At 40.2% G+C, this 21,077-nt stretch overlaps 1 protein-coding gene across 3 annotated transcripts in view; it reads right to left on the reverse strand.

Annotated features, from left to right (window-relative positions):
* The window catches only part of LOC144591911 (lysine-specific demethylase 4C-like), a 265,572-nt gene that overhangs the window by 194,026 nt on the left and 50,469 nt on the right, over nt 1–21,077 (reverse strand). For all 3 annotated transcript variants that reach the window (XM_078395927.1, XM_078395926.1, XM_078395928.1), the window contains exons 6-8: nt 20,639–20,688; nt 14,620–14,723; nt 11,720–11,857 (exon numbers count right to left, since the gene is read on the reverse strand). In XM_078395927.1, coding sequence (XP_078252053.1) covers nt 11,720–11,857; nt 14,620–14,723; nt 20,639–20,688 — 292 coding nt within the window. The remainder of the gene's footprint in view (nt 1–11,719; nt 11,858–14,619; nt 14,724–20,638; nt 20,689–21,077) is intronic.

Consider the following 21,077-nt stretch of genomic DNA (forward strand, 5'->3'; position numbering starts at 1 on the left):
GGAAATTCACATACACAAAGCAACAGCAAGGAAAAAAAGAGGGTGTGAGATTAAACTATTTAGCAGCCACATCACAGGAAAAATAACAGCAATTAACTGAGGATATGCATTATCATCCAAAAACGTGGGACTACAGATACACTCACAACCTTACATACAAAGCTTTCAAATAAAAAGTTTAGTTTGGATTATTATTGTCACGTGTACCAAGGTAGAGTGAAAAGCTTGTTATTGCATGCCATCCAGTCAGCAAAAAGTCTGTACATGATTATAATCAAGCTGTCCACAGTATTCAGATGCAGGATAATGGGTTTAACCTTCAGTGCAAGATAAAATCAAGTGAAGTCCAATTAAAGATAATTTGAAGGTCTCAAGTGAGGTAGCTGGTGAGAAGACAGTTCAGTTAAGACCTGGGTGAAAGCAGGAAGTACTGGTTCACCCTTTTATTCAGATTGTGTTATGCAAAATTCTTGCACAACACGGGACCATCCAAATGGAGTGCATTACAAATTGACCATAATAAATGCAGTACAATCATCTTCCAATGAGCTTCACATAGCTAGTTCCAGGCAATACATGTCCGATTTTTAGGATTTGGATTAAGAATATGACTGATTGCCAATTGATAAGAGCACATGTTCACAATTATAACTAAAATAATGCAAGTAAAGGGTTCATTTAACACTAAATGAGGAAAGATTTCTTCTCTTGGAGATGGGAAACTTTGGGAATTTACAACAGCGAGATGTTGGGCATTCGCAGAGAAATAGAGCTGTACAGCACGGAAACTGGCCCTTCAGCCCATCATGACCATGTCAAAAAAATTGTCAATCCAAGTTAATCCTGCTAGCCTGCTCCTGGCTCATATCCGTCCAAACGTTTCCTATCTATGTGCCTGTCCAAATGGTATTGTGATTGTACCTGCCTCGACCACATCCTCTGGCAGCTCGTTCCACATACCCACCCACCATCCTGTGTGTGAAACATTTGCCCCTCAAATCTCTCTTAAATTGTCACATGCAGTCATAAACACCCGCGCTACCATCTTCATGGGATAATGTACCTACATACTAAGGACTCTCTCTTCTACAACACTTCCCAACCCCTACTATTTACTATACAAGTTGGTAAAGCTCACATTGTAATATTAGATCATCGTCTTTACTGTCCACTAAACCACCAATTTTTCTTACTTCCGCAAACTTACTATCCCACCTACACTCTCACCCAAATCATTAACAAAGCAACGCACTGATCCCTGTGGCACACATCCTTGCTACAGGCTTCCAGTCTGAAAAACAACCCTCCAACAGCACCTTCCATCTCTTATCAACAAGCCAGTTTTATATTCAATTGACTAGCTGGCCCTGGATCTCATGAGATCTAACCTTACGGAACAGTACCTTTCCATGCAGTTCCTTGTCAAAGCCCTTGCTAAGTTCATGTAGACAACGTCTGCTACCCTACATTCAATCTTCCTGGTCACCTCAATCAAATTGATGAGATGATTTCCCGTCCACAAAGCCCTGCTGATTATTCCTGATCAGCCTTACCTTTCCAAGACTCAGGAGAAAGTCAAGAGCATTTAAATGCCATTTGTACCAGAAACGAAACAATAAAATTCCGATTTGCTGCTAAATGTATGTACACAGAATTTTCCAATCTCAGACAACTCATGCCCTCTGTTCTCCAGCACCTACCACTTTTTGCAGCCTCCTTCGTTCTTAGGTGTTTGCGTTACCGAACCAGCTGTGAAATAACCAGACAGTATGCTCTCTACTCTACACCTGTAAAAGTTCAATACACTGACATACTGAATCTCCTCAATCTTCCAAAGTAAAGGCATTGATGAGCTTGCTTTGTGATTGCATCACTGTGCTAAGACTAGGACTGATTTTCAGAGATATGCATAACAAGGAACTTGAAGCTGTCGATTCTCTCCACCATCGTCCCCTCATTGAAGACAGGTTCTCTCTTCCTGAAGTCAACAATCATATCATATCATATCATATATATACAGCGCGGAAACAGGCCTTTTGGGCCCACCAAGTCCGCGCCGCCCAGCGATCCCCGTACATTAACACTATCCATTGTTATTCTGGCACCATTCAATCAGATTATTAAACTCCCTCCTGTACTCTGAATTATCGTTACCCGTTATTTGTCCAGCATGGTGGCATTGTCGGTGAATTTAAAGATGATATTGGAGCTGTGTCTCGAGACACAGTTAAGGCATACAGAGAATAGAACAGGGGACTGAACACACAACCTTGAGGAGTTCCTGTGCTGATGGTCATCGAGAAGGAAGTGTTGCTGTTATCTCATATTGACTGGTATGCCTCGTGTGTACTCGTACGCCCCCTATACATCTCAAGAGGTTCACTTCATCCCAGCTGCTGATACCCGACATATGCCTCCTCTCCTTTCCTTTACCAGCAGTTCATTACCTGATGTCATCCAGGATTCCCTGCTCCTGCCAGTCATGCCCATGTGTCCTTATGGCATACCACCAGGTGGCATCGCACGATGGCAGCCTCGCTAATAGTCTATCTCATCCTTTTCTTCTTTTGTTGTTTTTAGTTTGTTGTTAAATGTATGTTTTATTGTATCTTTCGTTTTTTATTATATGGGGGTGGGGGGTGAGGGTGGGGAAATCTTTTCTTTATCTCTTTCCTCGACGGAGATGCGACTTTTTCTGTATCATGCCTCCATCCGCACTGTGGTCTAACATTATAGAGCTGGCGGTCCCTTTGCTGGGGATCGACTTCGGAAGCTCCAACCACAGGAGCCTGCGGACTTAACATCGTGGAACTCGGTTAGGGATGGTTCGACTGCCCTGACCGCGGGAGAAAATGTGGGAAGAAGATAATACATTATTGCCTTCAATCACAGTGTGCTGTGATGGATGTTTATGTTAATTTTTATGTAGTTGTGTGTCTTGCTGCTTTTTTGGTATGACTATGGCAAATCAAATTCCTTGTGTGTTCTTACATACTTGGCTAATAAATTCTTTGTATTGTATTATAGATGGATTTCTAATCAGTAGTACAACTGAGGATTATGGGAAAAAAAGCAGTAAAGTAGATTTGAGGAATAACAGATCATCCTTTGAGCGTCTTTGAGTGTTTGAAAAGCGCTATATAAATGTAATACATTATTATTATTATTATTATTAAAACATCACTGAAGTCTCACCTGTTCAGCACTGCCTTCAATCACTGACCGTCACCTCACCTTCTTTTTCCTTTTCTCTTTGTTTACTTATTTATCTATTTATTTTCTTTTATGTTTTAGTAAACCTTGTAAAGCGTCTTTGAGTGTTTAGAAAAGCGCTATATAAATGTAATGCATTATTATTATTATTATTATCCTTAATCTCATTGACTCACAGCAAGCTGAAAGAGGCCTCCTCCTGTTCCTATTTAAGATTGCAACAAGAAATGCTTTACCATTAATATGCACTGATACAAACAATATATTTAAAAAATAGATACCATTTGAAAAGGAGGCAGTTCCTAATGAACTAAAATAGTACCGCTATTCATTGTGATCATGGCTGATCGACAATCAGTAACCTGTGCCTGCCTTCTCCCCATATCCCTCGATTCCACTAGCCCCTAGAGCTCTATCTAACTCTCTTTGAAATTCATCTAGTGAATTGGTACTGGCTTTCTGAAAGTCTAGATGCACTACATCCACTGGCTCTCCTTCATCCATTTTACTTGTCACATCCTCACAAATGTCCAGTATTTTAGTCAAGCAGGATTTCCCCTTCATAAATCCATGCTGACTTGGACCAATCCTTTTACTACTATCCAAATGTGTCGTCATTATTCATTTAAAAAATAATTGACTCCAGCAACTTCCCCACCACCGGTCAGGCTAATTCCCCATTTTCTCTCTCACTCCTTTCTTGAAAAGTGGGATAACATTATCTACCCTCCAATCCACAGGGACTGATCCTGAATCTATTGAACATTAGAAAATGATCACCAATGCGTCCACGATTTCTAGAGCCACCTCCTTGAGTACCCTGGGATGCAGACCATCAGGCCCTGGGGATTTATCAGCCTATCAGTCCCATCAGTCATCAGTCTAACCAATACTATTTCTCACCTAAAGCAAATTTATTTCAGCTCCTGTCTCCCTAGATCCTCTAGTACATCTGGGAGATTGTTTATGTCTTCCTTAGTGAAGACAGATCCGTTCAACGTACCTGTTCAACTCTTCTACCATTTGTTACCCATAATAATTTCACCTGTTTCTGCCTTCAAGGGACCCACATTTGTCTTTACTACCCTTTTTATTTTAACATACCTAAAGAAGTTTTTACTGTCCTTTATATTCTTGGCCAGCTTCCCCTCGTATTTCATCTTTTCAGCCCGTATTGCCCTTCTTGTTACCTTCTGTTGTCCTTTGAAAGTTTCCCAATCCTCTGGCTTCCCGCTACTCTTTGCTATGTTATACATCTTTTCTTTTAGTTTATTCCATCATTAACTTCCCTTGTCAGCCACGGTTGCCTCTTACTTCCCTTAGAATCCTCTTTGGAATGGAATGATCCTACATCTTCTGGATTATGCCCAGAATTGTTTATTATCAATACGGCACAAATGCCCGACTGAATTATTTCTCAAAGGAAAATTACTATTGTACTGCTTCTACTCGTGCACAAAATGGAATAACCAAACAAAATAAATCAGCCTTGCATAAATGTTAAACTGTGAGTGCATTTTGCAGCAAAAAGCATCCCTGAAGATACCTAACTCGGAGGTTTTGCATTGATCACTCATTAGCCTCTTTTGTTTTCCTTCCTCTTCCCTTAACTCTTGGGTCCACATTGAACTACAGTATATCTGCTCACAATAACTTCTTGACCAAAGCTAGATTCACATGTTGAGCGAGGTCTATCCAGTCATCTTCTCATAGAACCTGAACAAACGGTGACACTGCACCCAGGCCCAATTGGTTGTGAGTGCATCAAACAATATGAATGTTTGTTAAAGGATAATTTTCACATGCGTTTAAGACCGTAAAATGTAACCACACCATTAAAATAATCATTGTAAATGGATTTAAACTGAACACTACAAATCTCTTTGAAAACTCTCAGGCGGCACAGCGGTAGAGTTGCTGCCTAACAGCGAATGCAGCGCCGGAGACTCAGGTTCGATCCTCACTACGTGAGCCGTCTGTATGGAGTTTGTACGTTCTCCCCGTGACCTGCGTGGGTTTTCTCCGAGATCTTCGGTTTCCTCCCACACTCCAAAGACGTACAGGTATGTAGGTTAATTGGCTGGGCAAATGTAAAAATTGTCCCTAGTGGGTGTAGGATAATGTTAATGTGCGGGGATCGCTGGGCGGCGCGGACCCGGTGGGCCGAAGGGCCTGTTTCCGCACTGTATCTCTAAATCTAAATCTAAATCTAAAAACGGACTAGGCTGATCCAAACACAAGTCTTGAAGCTTGTCTCTCTCCCTTCCTCTCCATTGAAATGAATTGAAACCATTGCCACTAAATCTTCATCAGGTCTAAACTGAACAATTCACGTAGTCCAAAGTTGGAGTACATTTGGTACACCAAGCAAACAACACTCAGTAAGTCTGGAACAGAAGCCATCGCAACTATGAGATAACATGCGAGTCACAAACTTTTTGATCATTATAGAGGCAATGTTCCACATCGAATGGCCAGCAATTCTCAGAAAAAAATCAGAGCAATTATATAAAACACACCTCACAACTTTAGTTTTGAAACCAGTCCACCACTTTAAATTTTTCATTAATATCTTTGCATAAAAATAAAGACAATTTTTATCTAGCTCAAATTCAACTTGATTTGTTGAAACAAAATTACTTAGCTTTGTTTATGGACTAAACAAAAATGATTAGAGCACATCTTTTCTCTATCAAACTAAATCAAATTGATTTGATTTGATAGTCTGAAGTATTATATAACATCGCATTCAAACAGAAGATTAAATGTGCCTGAATAATGGTTGGATTTGGAGTAAAAATAATAGCCAGAATAACAATGCTTCTTATTTGCAAGTAGAAACCACACAGCAACATCTGGCAATGTACATACATTGTTTGTTGCAAAGCTCTAGATGCACTGCTCGTCCAAAATGTGTGCCATGAGCATCATTATTAATAATACATCTAACAGTAAGAAATAATAACAGCTAAAAAGGAGTACATTTATAGAATTAGGACATATACGGAGTAGACAGGTGTCATACTAGTTTCCTCAAATCCTTTCACATCTAATAATTAGAATATTCCTTTATTCTTTGCTCCCTCTAGTACTCATCTAGCCTTTCCCTAAATGCAGAGAGTTCCACTTCCTCAACCTTAGGGAATACAAATGTTCTCTGATTTTCTCATCTGATTACGGTGACCTGATATTGATGGCCTTTATTTTTTTTCGCCAGATGGAAACTATCCCTCTGCTACCTCTCAGATCACCCTAATCTTTTCACAAGAAACTACCCAGCCTGTCCACCAATGCATCATCATCCTCATACTCTATTTTCACATTCCCTCTACTAGCTCCATATTCTTCCAATAATGTGGTGATCAAAACCCAAGAAATAATACTTTACGAGAGTTTGATATGAGCTTGTTAACTTTAGAAATGTCTCTGCTTTCCAATTCAGTACCCAGAAATAAATCCTTGTATTTATAACTTACATTGCTTTCTTCAGGGATTTGTGTATTTGTTTCCAATTTACTTTGCTTCTGTAGCCTCTTTAGAATGTCATTTCTCCAAGACAGATGGGACCTTACTTAAATTTGTAAAAATGCAATTCTTACCCATGTTGAAATGCATTTGTCAAATAAATGCCCTATCCCTAACCCATCATTTGTCTCCATGCATCTACAGGATATCTTACCAATTTGTCTTTTGTTGCTTGATAATTTAATTTCATGGTTCCTCTGCATTCCTAATAGCTTTTTTCCCCTCCCAATCTTATTGTATTCTCTCTTGTCATGAATTGCTCTGTTGTCATGTAATCAGACTATACATATTTTTTCTTACCATCAAAATTTTTTTGTATGCTTTTATTCATTCAAGTTCTCTCAGTTGCAGTTTTTCCCTTGGGTTTTCAGCAGAATAGAGTTTCACTGGAATATGTTAGTGCTTCTCTACAATAATTATATTGCAGTTTCCCTGCCACCCCTCCCACCTCTTCCCCAGGTTCGCATCCCATCTATTAACTGTGAAAAACTGTAAGCGCTCTGAAACTCCTGGCGAGCCACATGGTACCATAAACTGCCAGCGAGCAGAGGCCTAGCTCACCCACCGCGGAACCGTGAACCTGCCTAGAGACGTCCGAGGCCCGTCTCCTGCTCGACCCATCTCCTGCTCGGCCCCGAAGACCGGGTACCGGTGAGGTGGGTGGAGGGAGTCGGTGACGGTGGAAGCAAGATGGCAGCAAACAGAGGTAAGGATCGATGCCACCAGGACAATGGGCCTTTAAGGCTAAGATAAGAATTCTTTGGCCGTCGGTTCATTCTACCGCAAGACAATGATCCCAAACATACTGCTAAAGCAACAAAGGAGTTTTTCAAAGCCAAAAAATTGTAAATTCTTCAGTGGCCAAGTCAATTATCTGATCTGAACCCAATTGAGTATGCCTTTTATATGCTGAAGAGAAAACTGAAGGGGACTAGCCCCCAAAACAAGCATAAGCTAAAGATGCTGCAATACAAACCTGGCAGAGCATCACCAGAGAAGACACCCGGCAACTGGTGATGTCCATGAATCGCAGACTTCAAGCAGTCATTGCATGCAAAGGATATGCAACAAAATACTAAACATGACTACTTTCATTTACAAGACATTGCTGTGTCCCAAACATTATGGTGCCCTGAAATGGGGGAACTATGTATAAACGCTGCTGTAATTTCTACATTGTGAAACCAAAATGTATAAAAATGGCCTTTATTAAAATCTGACAATGTGCACTTTAACTATTCGGTATTATCATCATTCAGGCTTTATTTTATTGTGGAAAAAGTGCCAACAGAAAAGATGTTAGCACAAAGTCTATTTCAGATTTCATATAACTCTTTTAAACAAATAATATATAGGGTAAAATTTGCTGTCACTTGTATTGGTTATTAGTATTGGTTTATTATTATCACACGTGCAGAGATACAATGAAAAATATTGTTTTATGTGCTATCCGGGCAGATCATATTACACATGCAATGTACTCAGTACACATATTACACATGACTATATCAGTAGTGCAACAAAAAAAAAAACCAGAAAATAAAACAGAGAGTAAAGGCTGCAGTGAGGTAAATTGGAAGACTGGGATTCATCTGGCTTATGGGAGGTCTGTTCAAGAGTTTCAGCCCAACTTGCCCATTACAAAAATCTCAAATTGTGGAGCAGAGGCAAATAAATAAATGATGGGTCTTTGTCCCAAACATTATGGAGGGCACTGTATCTCTAAACTAAACTAATGCATCCCATCTAGATGCATCACAGTTTTAACAGCAATTGCTCTGTTCAAGACAGCAAGAAATTACAAAGAGTTCTGAACACAGCCCCATCCATCACCATCACGCAAACCAGCAATTCAATCTACACTTTACGCTGCCTTGGGAAAGCAGCCAACATAGTCAAGTATCACTCACATCCTGAGCAATCTTCTCTCCTCTTATGCTGGACAGAAGAGACAAAAGCTTGAAATAAACCACCTGATCAAAGAACAGATGTAGGTTGGGTAAATGCAGAGTCTCTTGCCCAGAGCAGGGGAATCAGGAACCAGAGGACAAAGGTTTAAGGTGAGGAGGGAAAGATGATCGGAACCCGAGGGGTAACCTTTTCACACAAAGCTTGGTGAGTGTATGGAACGAGCTGCCCAGAGAGATAGATGAGGCAGGTACTATCACAATGTTTAAGAAACATTTAGACAGGTACATAGATAAGATAGTTTTAAAGGGATAAGGGCCAAACACAGGCAGGTGGGACTAGTGTAGAAGGGACATGTTGGTCATTGTGGGCAAGTTGGGCTGAAACTCTTGAACAGACCTCCCATAAGCCAGATGAATCCCAGTCTTCCAATTTACCTCACTGCAGCCTTTACTCTCTGTTTTATTTTCTGGTTTGTTTTTTTTGCACTACTGATATAGTCATGTGTAATATGTGTACTGAGTACATTGCATGTGTAATATGATCTGCCCGGATAGCACACAAAACAATATTTTTCATTGTATCTCAGCACGTGTGATAATAATAAACCAATACTAATAACCAATACAAGTGACAGCAAATTTTACCCTATATATTATTTGTTTAAAAGAGTTATATGAAATCTGAAATAGACTTTGTGCTAATATCTTTTCTGTTGGCACTTTTTCCACAGTAAAATAAAGCCTGAATGATGATAATACCGAATAGCCTTAATGCAGAAAGCCTCAAAATGACAAGAAAATCAATACAGCAGTTGTAACAGATACAATTATCCATTAAACCAAAAAAAAAATCACACAAAGATGCATGGAAAGCAATTTTTACTTTCCAGTTAGAAAATAATTGCTTTAGGTGCAGTTGGAACTTGTTTTAAATATCTAATCAGTTATTTCTGAGGCCAAAGGTGAAAAGATAGATCTTTTAGCTACCAGTTTAGCTTCACAATTTACAACCCTTCAATCCTTTTGTCTCACACCATGTCTTTTCACCTCTGGCTTTTGTCCAACCATCAGCCTATCAAAACCACCTCATCTGTATCCACATATTACTTGCCAGGCTTTATCCTGCCCCTCCTCTCTTCCAGCTTTCCCCATCTACCCCCCCCCCCCCACCACAATCAGTCCGAAAAAAGGGTCCCGGCCCAAAATGTCACCTATCCATATTCTCCAGAGATGCTTCCTGACCCGCTGAGTTACTCCAGCAGTGTGTCTTTTTTTATGCTGAATGGTTTACTTGTTCTGCTTTATGTAGTGTATAATATTCTGCATGCAGAAACAGTTCCAACAAATCACAATTAGCAACATTGAAAATTACCTCTGAATCACTCATTTATCTTTTCATCCCCCTCATCACCAAATAGTTGTTGTTGTTGTTCGTCCTTCAGGTTCGAAGATGACCATGACTTCACTTTCAGTTGGAGGATTGGTGACTATGGGTCTGGAAGTGACTGGTGAGGCCAATCCAGGCCCGGAAGGCACGCCCTCATCGATGGACGATGCATGTTGTAAATATATAGCATATACATGCTATACCCATGTACAATGCTGATTTCTAACCCGATTACTTTTCCCTCTCCAGCACAACAGCCAGGGATACAAATCCCTCTCAATGGTAGAGAATTAATTGAATTTAAAATTCAACATACATGACCATATATTTATGCTTTTGTTTTTATCATTTACTGATATGCTTTACTGTGAGCTGCATCTGGCAGTGCAGAGCCATTTCCTGTTCCGGGCTCCTTATCTTCTTCACTTTATAAAAGCAAACTAAACTGAAATAAAACTGATCTCCATGTTCTGTGTACAAAGATTACACATGATCTTTTATTCTTAGATTAATATTGCTTTGCCACCATCAAAGAAACCCCAATCCAAAACTTGATGTAATGGTTAAGTTGCTGTATCCAAGAGGCCTAGATTATTGATCCAGTATTCAAATCCTGCCAGAGAGGCAGGGGCATTTAAAATCCCATTAAAAAATAAACAAATCTTGAAAGTAATGGATTGCTACAAACCAACCTGGTTCATCTATGTCTATTCTGCCCAATCTAACTACCTCTTTGGGGACCCTCGAACTATCCTTGATCGGACTTTGCTGGTGTTGCACGACACGTTATTCTCTTATCATGTATCTATACACTGTAAATGGATCGATTGTAATCATGCATTGTCTGGTTAGCACGCACCAAAAGCTTCTCACTGTACCTCGGTACACGTGACAATAAACTAAACTGAACTGTACCAACTAAAAGTACAAAGTCCAATAATCCACTATCCGAAGATTTGAAATCTCAATGGTTCAGCATCTTCCTCACCAAGTAATGTTTACTGTTCTTCCTTCCCATTCACTGGGGCATGAGCACCCATGCTCCCTTCCCACTTGTTAGTGCCTTATTCTAACACTCCCTTCCATGCACGAAAAACATGGTTCACACATTCTTTTTCCGCTCACCTCATTCCAGTTCCCATTCACCAATTCAACTTACCTTATTTGGTGGAAAGTTTAATATAATACTATGTGACCTTAAATAAAATTGAAAGTGTGGTGTATAAACAGAAATTACATCCAATGTGCTGGTCTGAGTCCATTATGGCCATCAATCATCCCCTCACAGTAGTTCTATATTATCCCACGCTCTCATCCATTGCCTAAACATTAGGGGCAATTTTACAGAGGCCAATTAACTTCAAACCCGCACATCTTTGTGATATGGGGGGAAATCAGAGCACCCAGAGGAAACCCACACAGGAGAGCATGCAAACACCACACAGACAGCACACAAAGTCAGGATCAAACCCGGGTCTCCCACTCATTTAGTAAGAGAGGGTTTGTAAGAGTGAAACAAAGGTTAAAGTTAGGATGTATATCTTTCATATAAACAATTTTTTTATCATAAGCTATTATAGAATAATGAACCTGGTTAATATGGAGAACAGGGTGTCATACCCACCCCAGTTACTTTGAAATATAAAAATTGCTTACTATACTTTCATTCTTTGCTGTCACTTACTTGTTTAGCAATTTTTCCATAATCTACCCATCTAATGGTAGCAAAGTTTGTTGACTCGGCACAGTTGAATCCATGATTGAAGCCAGCATGGTAACCATAGGGAAAAGTGACCATGAATTGTCCTGCTTCTTGTATTACCTGCACATAAAGAAGCACATTTTACCTTAAACCTGGATAACCATTACATTCCACTTTAGGAGTTATAATATATTTCCAATACTGATGGTCAATTGAGAAGATACAAGAGGAAAACAACAATTTTAAATTTGAAGAAAACTAGAAATTTATTGTCACATTGATAAATTTTGTTATCTATATGCAGTGCAACACCTCTGGAAATTGGCACGGCAATTCTCATTTTGAGACATTTCAACAACAACAAGATGTTACAAAATGATAAGACGCAAAAAGATGGGGAACTCAGTGGGTCAGGCAGCATCTCTGGAGAAAAGGAATTGGTGATGTTTCAGCTCCAGACCCTTCTTTAGACTGAGAGTCAGGGGGGAGGGAAACGATAGATATAGAAGGAACATAGAACAAATGAATGAAAGATAAGCAAAATGTAACGATGATCAAGGAAAGGTGGAGCTAACAATGGTCCATCATTGGGGAAGGTGATAACACGTGATACAAACAGTGAAACTCGGCAGGATGACAGTGTAACTAGTACGATGATTAGGGTGGGCGGAGGGACAGAGGGAGAGTGGGGTTGCAAGGGTTACTTGAAGTTGGATAAATCAATATTCATACCGCTGGGTTGTAAGCTGCCCAAGCAAAAAATAAGGTACTGTTCCTCCAATTTGCATTTGGCCTCACTCTGACAATGGAGGAGGCCCAGGACAGAAAGATTAACATGGGAGTGGGGAGGGGAGTAAAAATGTTTGACAACGGGAGATCGCCTAGGCCAAGGCAGACTGAGCAAGGGTGTTCAGTAAAACGATCACCCAGTCAGTGCTTGGTCTCGCCAATATATAGTTCACACCTGGAACAGCGGATACAGTAGATGACGTTGGAGGAGGTGCAAGTGAACCTCTGCCTCACCTGAAAGGACTGTCGGGATCCCTGGACAGAGTCGAGGGAGGAGGTATATGGACAGGTATCGCATCTCCTGCGATTTCAGGGGAAAGTACCTAGGGAGGGGGTGGTTTGGGTGGGAAGGGATGAGTTCACCAGGAGTTGCGGAGGGAACGGTCTCTGCGAAAAACAGAAAGGAGTGGAGATGGGAAGATGTGACTAGTGGTGGGATCCCGTTGGAGGTGGCAAAAATGTCGGGGGATTATGGTGCTGCATGTGATGACTGATAGGGTGAAAGGTGAGGACGAGGGAGACTCTGTCCCTGTTGCGACTGGGGGGGAGGGAAAGCAAGAGGGGAGCTGTGGGGTACCAGGAAGACAAAACAATGCTTTGATATAGAAGCATTGGTATGTTTATAGTTTTCAAATGCTTGTTGAACTATTCTGGGATAACGGGAAATGATTAATGAGCATCTAAAGAGAAGACAAAATTATGAGTAATTGGCCAATTTTACTTACTCAAGAACACAGAAAATGAATATTATTTAAAAAATATGTATACTTTTATTACAAAAAGATTGCTGACCAGCATATAGCTGAGGAGGAACAAAATGAGCAAAATAGGGTGAAATGGGCTGTTGTTATCAAAGGACTATCCAATAATCTGTCTCTATATTAAGAGAAAATAATTCAACAAATTATTCCACTTGCAGCAAAGTCCATTTTGACGAGTACATTTAATGTATGGTGTATACAGTAAAACAGACCAATGAGCCTAACAGTTCCATACTGGTTCTAAAATATCCATGATGTGAGAAAAAAAATGCTTGTCTTTTTATAGCCTATTTTAAAACCAAAAAGCACTTTGGATAGATATTTCCTTGTGAGGTCACTGTTATAATGTAGGAAATACTGCCATTTTTTCTAAATTTTTACGCAACAAGGAACCATGTGGTAATGGTTAACAGTTTACATTGTTTTGGTTAAGTAACTGTTAAGGTTTGATGCAGGTACAATAAAGCACTTTGAAGACACAAGGTCAGGTACATGGATGAGAGCGTTTAGAGGAGTATGGGCTAAACGCTGTTAAGTGAGACAATCAGGGCTGGACAAGTTGGACCAAAGGGTCTATTTCCATGCCATATGACTATGACTTTAAAAAAGTGATAAAAACTGTTCAAGACACTGGGGATAACTTTCATAACTTTCTTCAACAAGGTGTCACGATCTCTTTAATATCCATCTAGGAGAGCAGATTGGTGATTATTTTCAACAACTCATCAGACTGAATGGTATTTGTTCAGTGCTGGACTGGAGAATCACCCAAGATTTAATGCACAAAATCTCTGGAGTTAGGACTTTCAACTCAAAGCAAGAAACACAATTCAGCTGATATGATAAATATCTTTGAAATACAGATTGCAGTAATTTTTATTGACATGTAAAATATGTCAGTGGTGCAAACACTTTTTTTTGAGGGGACATGTAAGTTGATGATCAAAACACTTCAGTAGGTCTTTTTTGTGAAATATTTTTAGTTTAAACAGAAAGTTTCATGATCATATCCCTCCATCCGTTGCATATCCACGTGCCCGTGTTAAAATATAATGCTCAAGCAAAAGCCTTTTAAGCGGAATTTTATTTTGAAATTGCCTTTGTCAAAATCCATAATTTAACACAAATTAAAAACATTCCCCAATGGACTCATGGATACGAGTTATTTATTAAATGTTTCTTATTAAGAAACGGTAGCTCATCTTTAGAGAGAAAATTAGAATTCACTGTTTGTCTATTTCCAAGATAATGGAGGTAGAAATAAACATAAAATTTCTCACAAAAAGATGAATTGTTTCTACTATCTCCAAAAATATATATTTATTTTAATACCTTGTCAAAAGGAATCCCATACTTCTTTAATATCGATGGTGATATAAGGGTCATCTTGTGACGTAGGAAAGCATCACACCCTTGGGAACTACTTGGAAAGAAACCTGCAACAAATAGTTTACAAATTAATTGTACATATTCCAATAAATTAAACAATAGCATGAGTAATCCTTCACACGAAAAAGGTATGTGCTGCCAAGGATATTAGGAAAGGCAACACAAAAAAGTTACAAAAATTAGACATTTTGACAAACCACATTGCTTTACTCTGTTTTAGCTCATATTTAGAGCAATTCATTTAACATTTTCCATTATTACCTCGCTTGAAATGATCATGTTCCAAGTCCTTTCTCCGATACAACAAAGAAACATTTTAAAAAATACAACACAGGAACAGGTTATTCGGCCCACAGTGAACATGTAAACATACAAATTAAACTAATCTCCTCTGCCCGCACGTGATCCATATCCCTCCAAACCTATCAAATTTGGGCCTATCCAAAAGCCTCTTAAACACCCCTATCGTGGCTGGGCGTTCAAATGTGTGTAAAAAACTTGGCCCAGGGAATTCCTTTAAGCATTCCCCATCTGACCATAAAGCTATACCCACTAGTCTTTGACATTTCTACCTTGGCAAAAAGGTTCTGACTATCTACAGAAACACAATGCAACATATCCACCATAAAAGAAAATCAAAAAACAGATCATTATGAACAGTAGTCTCAATGTAGTGCAATCTAAAATTATGAAATACCATTCTTAGGACAACAAAGTAGATTACTACTATTTTGTGAACATTTATGTCCTGCTGAGAGATTTGTTCCAAAGATTAATTCTTGCAAAGGTGACGAACCAGGTGCATTATTTTACTGAAATAACAGATTTGCATCTCCCATCACAGATGCTCTGTGTTGTCAAGTGATGAGAGGATATGTTCTTCTAAGTAGTCCAAAACCAGATTAAAAAAACACTGCCAAGTTATAGCAAAAATCAAACTGCTGGAGGAACTCAGCATGTCAGGCAGCATGTGTGGAGGGAAAGGAATGATTGGTTTTGGGTCTCCAATGCCATGTCATACACAGTTTCACAAATAGCCAACAGAAAGGGCTTTCTGGTAGCTTGAAGGCCGGTTTCAAAAATCATTGACAACTGAAACAAAATGGAGCAATAATGTCTCCTTTTACAGTTGTAAATTTTTCTATTTGAAAATTGGAGTTTGGTTGAAAAGATTGTGCAATGAGACACCAGCTTTTCTATTATGTAATACTGAATCAGACAAAACAGCTGAACTGGCATAATTCACAAATTTGCTTTTACATCCAGTTTAGTCATACCGTTCATTGGACCATACAAAGATGAAAGAAAACAAAAGTTTATATTAAAAGCAAATATGTAGCACTTTGTTTTCCCTTGCTCTTACCATTCCAGAGATATATTACCCACAGAACATGGATCATAACCCTCGGGAGGTATCTAGTTATCTAGGTGGCATTGGGGATAAAGAAATAAAGCAGCTTTGAGCAGAAAGAGAAAAATGTACAAAAGATTTAACAGGAGAGATTTGGTTTTTGGCAATGACTTGATAGTTGGCAGACAATTCTCCTGTTCAAGCTGTATTTCATGGCAAAATGAAAGTTAGTTAACCTTCAAATCCTGGCTGGGTTCCATCCCACAGGCACATCCGCTGATACATTTTTATTCTTGTAATTTACTTTATAAAGCAGTGAATATTTTAAAATTCACGATGTGATATTGCTTGGATCAAAAACATAAAGTCTCCACGACTTACAGAATTGTAAAATAATTCCAATACCATTCAACTGCCAAAGAGCTACATACACCAGTCAGAATTGCCTGAATTTTAATTGAAAATAAATTTCCAGAAGCTATGCTGTTAGTTAATTTTGGTTTTACCATCCATGTACATGACTCTATCTTTTAAACAGGCTTTGGTAGAAGGGATTAGAATTAGAGTTTTAGTTATTAAAATTTAGAGATACAGCATGGAAACAGGCGGTGACACGGCAACCATTGATCACCCGTTCACACTAGTTCTATGTTATCCCATTTTCGCATCCAATCCCTATACACTAGGGGCAATTTAGAGGCCAATTAATCTACAAACCCGAATGTCTTTGGAATGTGGGAAGAAACCGGAGCAACCCCGCAGTCACAGGGAGAACATGCAAACGCCACACAGACAGCAAACGAGGTCACGATCAGATCCAGGTTTCTGGCGCTGTGAGGCAGCAGCTCTACCAGCTACGCCACCTTATTTGTCAATCTGTCTAACTAGGCAAATAAGGATGTGCACCACCACATAACTTAAAAACCAATCAATCCTTCAATGGAAATTTCCTTGGGTCAATGTTTATTGATGTAATTTATTTACATTTTCACCTAAAATTACTAGCTGCATTCTTTTTTCTAAACATCAAAGTACATTTTTGTTAACACCCTCAAGTATGATCTCCTATCCAACACAACATTAGTACAGCCTGTGCCTGTGTCTCGGCAGCAATTGTGGCAAGGATATTTACTAGATCGTGCAGGTTTGGGATGAGCCATGAAAAGAGGATTTATTTTTGCAGGCCAAATAATATTTCACTTTACTATATCATTTATGCTAATCCCAGCAAAAGACAGATTTCAAATCAGACATTTTACTGTCAAATAGACAGTTCGATTGGCCTTCTGCTATTTCAATGTTTTCTATTGTGTATGCTGCTAAAGGACAGTGGCATGCAATTGATGCATCGTTTCAGATGAAAACGCTTAAAAGGATATTGCTCCGAACAGTTGCTCACGTCAGATTGGCTTTCAGTGTTAATCTCATGTATGTTAACTACCAGTAAAGGTCTTGAAAGGTACCTTAAAATGTACATATCAAGAAATGCTGGTAATAATTGGCAGATTAGGTGGCAGTTGTGGAGAGAGATAAAATGAGTATTTCAGATCCGATGAAAGATCTACAACCTGAAACATTCGCTCTGCTCCTCTCACCGTGTACACTACCCAACCTCAACCTAACAGAATGTATTTCCAACATTCTGTTTTCATTTCAAATGCATCAGATTACTGCTCCTCATGGTATATTCAACAATGTTTCCAAAAGTACTAAGTGTAGTTGTATGTAAAGGTAAATGCCGTCACAGATCAATGTAAACCAAGGAGAAGGTAGGACCAAAGATAAATGAAGGAATTTATGCTTAGAGTCAGAGGACGTAGGCGAGGTACTGAGTACTTTGCATGTGCATTCACAATGAGAAGTCTGTGCAGAGTATACTAATATGCTAATGCGATTTGAGATCAAGGAAGAGGGGGGTGATGAAGCTCTTGAAAAGCATTAATAGCCTGAGGGGATCTATCCCAGGTTATTGAGAGAGGCATTTGCAGAGGCCTTGGCAAAGATCTTGGTATCATCTCTAGACCCAGGCGAGGCCTCGGAGGAGTGGAAAGTAGCCAATGTTATTCTTTTGTTTAAGGTAGGTTGAGATAATCTAGGGAAGTAGAGATAATCCAAGAAATTATAGGGTGGTGAGTAACAAGTCAGTGGTAGAGAAGCTTTTGGAGATCATCCGTTATAGAATTTACTCGTATTTGGAAATGAATGGATAAAAAGAGACTGTCAGCATTGCTATATCTGTGGCAGGTCATGTGTTACTAACTTAATTGCGTTTTTTGAGGCGACAAAGGTGTTAACGTGAATTTTTGCGAGGCATTTGAAAAATACACTCATTGTAGGCTGATCCAGAAGATTAAAATGCATGGGATCTATGGTGACATGGTAGTTTGGATTCAGACTTGCCCACAGAAGATTGAGGTAGTAGTGGAAGGGTGTTATTCTGCCAGGGAGTCTGGGTTGGTTTGTCAGATTTCAGACAACACCAAAATTGGCAGAGTTGTGAACTGGCGGCACGGTAGCGCAGCGGTAGAGTTGCTGCTTTACAGCGAATGCAGCGCCGGAGACTCAGGTTCAATCCTGACTACGGGTGCTGCACTGTAAGGAGTTTGTACGTTCTCCCCGTGACCTGCGTGGGTTTTCTCCGAGATCTTCGGTTTCCTCCCACACTCCAAAGACGTACAGGTATGTAGGTTAATTGGCTGGGTAAATGTAAAAAAAAATTGTCCCTAGTGGGTGTAGGATAGTGTTAATGTACGGGGATCGCTGGGCGGCACGGACTTGGTGGGCCGAAAAGGCCTGTTTCCGGCTGTATATATATGATATGATGATGATGATATATGGAAGGCTGTTAATAGATACAGTGGGATTTGGAACAGTTAAAGATTAGGGCTGAAAAATAGCAGATGGAGTTTAACCTGAGCAAGTGTGAATGAAAGGGGAAATTATACAGTTAATAGTGATACCATTAACAGCATTAGACACAAAATGCTGCAGTAACTCAGCGGGACAGGCAGCATCTCTGGAGAGAAAGAATGGGTGACGTTTCGGGTCAAGACCCTTCTTCAGACTGATATCAGGGGAGTGGGATGGTACAGAGATAAAATGTAATCGGAGACAGTAACACTGGTCGAAGAACTGGGAAGGGGAGAGGATGGAGAGAGAGGGAAAGCAAGGGCCACTTGAAGTTCATACCATTGGGGTGTAAGCTACCGAAGCGAAATGTGAGGCACTGTTCCTCCAATTTGCGCTGGGCCTCACTCTGACAATGGAGGAGGCCCTGGGCAGAAAGGTTAGTGTGGGAATGGGAGGGGGAGTTAAAGTGTTGAGCAACCTGGAGATCAGGTAGGTTTAGGCAGACTGAGTGGAGGTGTTCAGCGAAACGATCACCGAGCCTGCTCTTGGTCTCGGCGATATACAGGCATCCACATCTGGAACAGCGGATACAGTAGATGAGGTTGGAGGAGGTGCAAGTGAACCTCTGCCTCACCTGAAAAGACCATCGGGGTCCTTGGACGGAGTCGAGTGGGGAGGTATAGGGACATGTGTTGCATCTCCTGAGGTTGCAGGGGAAAGTTCCTGAGGAGGGGGTGGATTGGATGGGAAGGGATGAGTTGACCAGGTAGTTATGGAGGGAACGGTCTGCGGAAAGCAGAAAGGGGTGGAGATGGAAACATGTGGTTAATAGTGGGATCCCATTGGAGGTGGCGAAATGTCAGAGGATTATGTGTCTGATTGCCCCATTACAGGAAGGATGTAAAGGCAGAATGCTGCCTGGCTGAGAGGGTATTAACTGTGTGGAGTTTGGACAAACTTGGATTGTTCTTTCTGGAACATCGGAGGTTGAGGGGAGACCTGATAGAAGTTTATAAAATTACATTTTGGGAGGCACAGTGGCGAAACGGTAGAGTTATTGCCTGACAGTGCCACAGATCCGGATTCGATCCTGACGACAGGTGCTGTCTGTATGTTCTCCCTGTGACCATGGGTTTTCTCCGGATGCCCCGGTGTCCTCCCACACTCCAAAGACGTAGAGGTTTGTGGGTTAATTGGCTTCGGTAAAGACGTATAGGTTTGTAGGTTAATTGGCTTCGGTAAGCAATCAGACACATAATCCTCTGACACTTTCACCATCTCCAATGGGATCCCACTACTAGCCACATCTTCCCATCTTCAGACTCGGTGGGCCAAAGGGCCTGTTTCCATTCTGTATCTTTAAAGTACAAGGAACAGAGATAGGATAGACAGCCAGAACCCTGCTCCCACGGTGGAAATATCAAAAACTAGAGGGCATAGTTATTATGTGATAGGGGTAAGTTTAAAGGAGAGTTGATGGGCAAGTTTTACATATGGTGCTTGGAATGCACTACAAGGGGCGCTGGTGAAAGCAGATACGATAGCGGTGTTCGAGAGGCTTTTAGATTGGACCAAGGATATGCTGGGAATGGAGTTATATGGATCACATGCAGACAGAGGAAATAGACGGCATCATATTTAGCACAGAAATTGTGGGCCAAAGGGCGTGTTCCTGCGCTGTACTGTTCTGTTCTATAAGTGACTGAAAAATAAGCCATTCCAGTTGAAGATTTGATAGGTTAGAATTATAGATTGCATTACCTTGTGCAAGGCGTTCCAGCCTTTTCCCCTGGTCTGGAGGCACTGCATACCTAAAAATGACAGCAAGAAACATGAATGCAACCGGCACCAAGACAGGGTTTCTGATCTGTAGCTTCACACAAACTGAAGACTTCCTTGGGTACAATCAAATCATATAATGCAAGGACACAACAAACATATTTCAATATTTTCAAACATCCATTTATTAATAAAATCAGCGATAAAGAACAATGGTTCAAATCCACCTTTCATATATTCACAATTTCAATTATTTGCAAACATGGCTATAAAGAGGCTTGTCACTCAGTCAGCATCATGCTGGATTTTACAAACAATTCCTGTCATTAATTCCCCATTTCTGCATGGTTATAATTTATGTTACATACATTGCTAAACCAGGAGCTTTTATATGGGATACCACCTAAATACGTAGCTGGTT

Source organism: Rhinoraja longicauda, chromosome 3 (genome assembly GCF_053455715.1).
Source record: "Rhinoraja longicauda isolate Sanriku21f chromosome 3, sRhiLon1.1, whole genome shotgun sequence".
Taxonomy (NCBI): Eukaryota; Metazoa; Chordata; class Chondrichthyes; order Rajiformes; family Arhynchobatidae; genus Rhinoraja; species Rhinoraja longicauda.